Genomic DNA, 6,440 nt, shown 5'->3' with positions numbered 1-6,440 from the left:
CTGTCGAGGTCCCTCTGAATGGCATCCCTTCCTTCCACCGTATCAACCGCACCACTCAGCTTGGTGTCGTCAGCAAACTTGCTGAGGGTGCACTCAATTCCCTCATCGATGTCATTAATAAAGATGTTAAAGAGCACCGGTCCCAAGACAGACCCTTGGGGGACACCACTTGTTACCGGCCTCCACCTGGACATAGAGCCATTGACCACCACCCTCTGTCTGCGGCCTTTCAACCAGTTTCTTACCCATCGGGTCGTCCACCCATCAAATCCACTTCCCTCCAATTTGGCCATTGCAAAGCATGCAAGGATTACCATCCCGAGCTCTTAAAGAATACTTTTTCACAAGGCAAGCTATGGATTATTTTGCCTGAGCCCATCATACTGGCAGGGAATAAAAACAGCATCAATACTGCTTCAAAAAAAATTTAACAGCTCCAAACAAAGAGTTGGGATGGGGAAGCCAGGTAAATTATTCTTCTTCACTGTTTTTCCCTGTATGTATGATTCTTAAGTTTTAATGCTTTAGTATAAGTAATTAGGATAAATTAGTAAAACTGTGATAATTTCATTTTAATGTGAATTTACTAAACGTTTACTGAAATATCACAACTTTAAAAAAAAAAAAAAAAAAAAAAAAAGCGCATCGAGTGAGGGTGTGAACGGACCAAGCTAACTACAGAAGCATGCAAACGGCTACTGAAGCACCCCGTTTTGTACATATTGGCAACATTTACTTCTGCACTTGACAGTGTGAAGAAGATACAAAGTAAACCTGAACTATTTCCCAGGTGCCAGACCTGATCTGGTTCCCAATTTCAGCACTCATGAGTTGAAACATAGTAACTAATCATACCGGTATTCCCTATGGCAGTCCGCTGTTACACTTGGGAGAGAACTCGAATGCAAGTGGACGGTATTCGGACATTGTAATTACATATATATTTAAAGCTACTCTCAGAAACATAAGCTGAGAAAGATAAAATAAAACTTTGGTGTGGGACATAACATAGTTACTGAATTTCACTGTCCTGGAGTACAGCCAACAGATTTTAATTGGTAAGATTCCAAAACACGTCAAGATTTAGGGCTTGCTTTGGGTGGTTTTGGATTTGATCCGTTTCCCAATGAGAAGCAGTTGGTTGCTTCTTTGCATTGAACATAATAATATGTCCAGATAAAAAGAACGGTTAAAAACTTGCTAACTAAGCAACCTGTAAAACTGTAAATACAGTTAGTGTTGTATAAATACCTATGGTTAAATGCACAGGATTACAACCAAAACAATAATGCAAGCTAAAACATTCACAAATACCTATAGTTTACAATTTACTGGGCCTATAAAACAAGAAAATTCTTAGCTTCACTGATCTCTGGACATTGCAACTGATTAAACAGAATCAAACATTTGTTAAAATACTTTAATTAATTTTTATGAAGGTTTATGTTTTAATTTCAGACACTCAAACATCAGCATAATATTTAGTAAAGCATTTCACCGAAGAGGAATAACTGAAATTTTGTTATCTATCTCAACAACAGCTAGGGAGGAGAAGGAAAGTGATCTTCATAAAAGTCCTGCTCATTTAACCTATGAACTCTAACTTCAATACTGTCCTTGTAAATAAGAAGGGACAGACGTGAGACAGATGAAGGGAAGAGATATCAAACATGACAGACATCAGGAACTTAAAATATCTCTGCTGATATCTGATCTGTATCAAACTGTGCTCCCCACACTTTAATAGGATTTCTGCTTTTTCCAAGACTATCCCATTACTGACAGGATCATAGCTTATGAAACCCTTTGATCACTTCCTACCAACGGCTGCCTTGCCAGTCATTTCCCACTTGTATTTGTGCCGCTACTTAGTTGTACTTAAGCATACCTTCCAGATAGAAGCTGGAAGTCTTTGAGGGTTCGAGTGTCTGCCAGACACCTTCTATATTGACACCTCTTGTAAAACAGATCACAAAAGGCAGAAGAAACTACTGATATATCCCCCATCCAGTCGAAATGACTTTACTACAATGCAGAAACCACACCTGCTGCATGGTATATGAAAGCAGTACATATTTATTACACTAATACACATGACAGAAAATGTAGATTTAAACTTGTGTCAGATATCTGCCTCCATCAGAAGGCCGATGCATCTGTCCCAGACAGAAACACCAGGTATTCAAATAACAAGTTAAGTAAGATATGCTTGAGACATTAGCTAATAAGTAGGTGTGCCCAAGTCAAAAGGGAGTTTTGAAATGCAATCAAAACATTTAATAAGATTCCTTAGGCCCAACCAAAAGAACAAGTAGCTCAATGGACTTCAGTGTAACAACTGTTTGGTCTCTCATAGTGGTTGGAAAGTTCAACAGTTTTTCACTTTCTCAAGTGAAAACCTTCCTCAAGACAAAAAGCAACACGTCAAATGACTTCAATAATTCCTTCAGGTATTAAAGTATAACTTCATGAACTGTGAACCACTTAAAAACCTAACTAGATATCTAACCTGTTCTTCTAAGAAAACTGTATTAACATGCAATAACTTGTCTAAGTGCCACTTTCTAAATGAAGGCCAGGACAAGAAAAGGTTTACATCGCCAGCTTTCCCAGAACCATCCATTAAATAGCATTCCTTGGTGGCTGCCAAGCATGGTAAGCAACACTTTATTCAGTTGTTCTTAAGGAAATCTTTTCTCAAGGGATAAAAGGGCTTTTCTCATAATATTTTTTTTCTGAGCCATTCCAGTGTTGGCCTTACACATTCAATCAGCCTTTTTAACTTATACAGTCCTTCAACCTCCTTTCTGAATTTCCTTCTATATTTCAGGTCATTGAAGTCTTGCAACTCCTACAGCTGTGAGCCTGCTTCTGGACATCTCACCTTATGTTTCAAGATAGTTGGGATTTTTACTGTTCAATATGAGTTTTTTGATGAGCAAAAGAAAACATTTTAAAGCATTTCTTACTGTGTACATGTGCATTGGTAGAAGCAGTGTCATCATACAACTTTTTGATACAAATTGAACTTCAGTGACTTTCATATGACATCCTGACTTCTCTCATTACGCAAATTTAAAATGAATGATAAGCACGTTCCTAAAGGTCATGAATAAAGCTCCCAAATTCCCAAAATACGGAGGGAACTGTTTGTACATGTTCAGAGCCTACCAACACAATGTTACCAGTCTTAATGTTAACAAGCTAGCTATAAAATACACAGTGACGTAATTCCTTCAACACAACATCTGAAGGGGAAGGTATTTATGATTGGGTATTTCATCCAACAGTCCTGACAGTATACAGACTTTTTAAGATTTAATAAAATAATACATGCAGTGCCATGGCATCCAGACGGTACACGGTTCATACAGCAAGTGGGAAGTAAAGCACTTTCACAGCAAGTAGAAAAATCTGCAAACATACTAACCTAATACAAATTTAAAGAAAAAAAAAAAAAAAAGTGCTATTTTTTCTATTATAAAATAATAATAATAATAAAATCTAGTTCCACAACTTCAGTTATAAGAAACACAGTGAAAGTAACAGTAAACTTCCTAAGGAACTATATATATATACATATATATATATATATATATATATATATATGTATAAGGAACAGGGACAGTAAAAAAAAATAAAATTCTGCTACCCCTACTAATAGCTACCGCCTTTTAGTTGGAAGAATGTACTTTCTTGGTCCTCCAAGCTCTCTGGAGTGAAAAAGATAATGCAGAACAAAACACCACTAAGCACAATGGAAGTTGCACGTGCATCAGACCTCATCCCTGGTAGAACACAAAAAAATAACATTCTTCACACGACCATTCAAAGATGTTACACAGCAGTTCTCTAGGCATCTCAGAACAAGAGGTAATCACATAGCTATTCCTACACGCAGCTAGTATACAAACTGTGTATAATATGCACCTAATCTGCTAAGAGCTGCCCCACAGAAGCATGAGCTGTCAGGACAAACCACCACTCATATATGGGGCTGGAAAAACAAGTTTTGTTTGTGACACATAAGCATAGCCCAGAATTTGTACAGAATATCCTGTATTTTACAGTGAATATTTTTCCTGCCTTCCATGAATAGAAACTGTGATAACTGAATAACTTTGTTTCACAGACAGTGTGACTCACTTCTGCCAAAACATGCAATAATTCAGTTCTTTCAAAGAAAGCGCAATCAACAAGCATACAACATTCATTCTTAATGCCACAGACTGACTTTCTCTGTGTGCTGGTGCAGTTTTAAGGTTCCATACAGAGTCTGAAGTTCATGGAGATCCTATCAAGACTTGAATAGCTGATGGCATATCACTGCAGAGAGGAAATCAAATTAAAAAAGCACCATTCCAGATAACAGAAGAGCGAAACAAAAACGTCCAAGACTTTTTGCGTCTTTAGGAGAAAGCCTGAAGGAGCTTCAGGAGAAGCCTCCAGAATCTGACCTACGTATGTGAAGGCCTAATAATGGAATTAATAGGCAAGGAACAGACTGGGGTGCTTCATACCAGCAAACGTTTCAAAAAAACTTTATCTCCACTTGCTTTTGCTGGTGTTGCAGAACGCATATTCACAGCTGACTCAGGAGTGCCTGCACACGCACCTGTTATGCGTGGGCGTTTTCTTCTTTCACGCTTATTTTTCACAACACGTAGAGGCTGCCACCGCTGCCTTGTCACAGCAAACTGCAGGCGGAGCACCGCCCGGGACACGCCGGTGTTCCGACGCCTCGGCGCAAGCAATGGAGCGCGGCCGCTGCCCCGGACTCCCGCACCACGGCAGCTATCGCGAAGTGCTGCCTGCGCCGGCACCTCCACCAGCGCACTGCCGATATGAAAACGCGACCGAAACCGACCCCTTTACTTTCAGTTTCTTACTCCCGGACGGGAGCAGATCGATGGAACCAGCGTGCGGCGGCTTTCCGCCGGGGAGGCTTCCCCGCAGGCAGGGCAGAGACGAGGCCGCGGCGCGGGCGCGTACAGCTGGGGCCGCTCCCCGCCGGGCGCCTCCCCCTGCCGCCCGCGCGGCGCCTCCCCGCCGAACCGCGTCCCCGCCGAACCGCCCCGGCTCCTCAGCGATCGTTCCGCACGCTAAAGCCCGAGCAGGTCGTGGGGACGGCGGAGCGTGGAGCGGCGCAGCGCGACTCCGCACGGCCCGAGCAGGGCACGCCGCCCGACCCTCTCCCGAGCTCGGCGGCTCGTACCTCCCCAGATGCCCAACTTCAGCTGGGAGCTGTCTAGGTTCACCACGTAGTCTCCGAGGAAGCGGTTCAGGACGTCCACCACCAGCGATTCAAACACCATCCTGAGACCCCGCCGCTCCTCCGGCCTCCGCCCCGGCGCGGCTCAGTCGCGGCCCCGCCCTGCCCCCCGCCGCCCTTACTGCGGCTCCCTGCCCCGCCCAGCCCTGCCGCCCGAGAGGCGTGTTCCTCTCGCCACGCCCACCTGCTGTCCGCTTTCCTGGACACCTCCGCGCTCTCGAGCCGCGCGCATGCGCGCTGAGGGTCTCTCGTGGGCGCGCAGGCGTGGCGTAAGGCGGGTGGGCTCGGGCTCGGGCGCGGGCGGGATGAGGGCGGGGGCGGCGGGCCTTTTTCCGGGCCCGGGGGGGGGATTGTGGGGGGTGTTCGGCTCTCGGAGTGTCGATGAGATTTCAGGCGGAAGTGGGAAGTTATCATGTCGGCCATCCGGCGTGGGGTCTACTTTAAGGGATGGAATGCCTTGTCCTCGGAGCTTAAACGTTGTAGTAGTCGCGGTTTTTAACGCTTGAGTATGTATGTATTTCTTTAAAGAACTCCATTTTTCTTCAGGCTAGGCAGGGGTTGAAGCTACCCCTGCCTAGGTGGCTGGGCTATTATTAGCAGCGTGACTAAACCTGGTTGAATTTCAGATGCATCTCCAGAAGCTGGCCGTCTGCAGCCTGCTGGGCTGGGATCTGCTGAATGGAGCTTGGGAACTGGGTCACAGGCACCCTCGGCAAAGGTTCTGGTGTGCCTAGCTGCCTCTGTGCATTTATTGAATGGGAGGACATAATTATTTTCTGGCTTTATCCTGGAATTCCGGTCATTAGGCTTAAAATTAGATCTACGAGTAAGATAAACCCTGGAGTTTTTATGCGTGTTGTATTGGGTTAATCAGGTTTTGGCAGTATGGGGACTCTGAAAAAGGACCAGGGGCTCCTGAGTGAGGCAAAGCTAGCCCCAGGCAGCAGGCTGTCCTCCTGCTGGCCAAGGTAGAGCCCACTGGCAGCACTGGCGATGCCTCTTATACATTTAGAAAAGGGAAAGGTAAGTATGCAAATGTGAGAGGGCAGCCCTCCAGCCTTCAAGGTCACTGCAGAAGAAGGAGCTGTAGGCCTGAAGCAGAGCTTTCTGCAACCCAGGAGAGGCCTGTGGAGGAGAAACTCTCCCCTGTAGTCTGCAGTCACTGCAC

The 6,440-nt window shown here is 44.7% G+C and overlaps 1 protein-coding gene across 1 annotated transcript in view; it reads right to left on the bottom strand.

Moving 5' to 3' along the window:
- Window positions 1-5,358, bottom strand: part of VPS13A (vacuolar protein sorting 13 homolog A) — a 91,870-nt gene extending 86,512 nt beyond the window's left edge. The window contains exons 1-2 of the mRNA XM_042826738.1: window positions 5,164-5,358; window positions 4,521-4,836 (exon numbers count right to left, since the gene is read on the bottom strand). Of these exons, the coding sequence (XP_042682672.1) occupies window positions 4,521-4,836; window positions 5,164-5,315 (468 nt within the window). The 5' untranslated portion in view covers window positions 5,316-5,358. The remainder of the gene's footprint in view (window positions 1-4,520; window positions 4,837-5,163) is intronic.
- Window positions 5,359-6,440: the final 1,082 nt, after the last annotated feature.

This window comes from Centrocercus urophasianus, unplaced genomic scaffold, assembly GCF_019232065.1.
Source record: "Centrocercus urophasianus isolate 14NV4802_14NV808 unplaced genomic scaffold, USGS_Curo_1.0 seq_27, whole genome shotgun sequence".
NCBI classification, from domain to species: Eukaryota; Metazoa; Chordata; class Aves; order Galliformes; family Phasianidae; genus Centrocercus; species Centrocercus urophasianus.
Note: the sequence above shows the minus strand (reverse complement) of the source record. Positions and strands in the feature narration are given on the sequence as shown.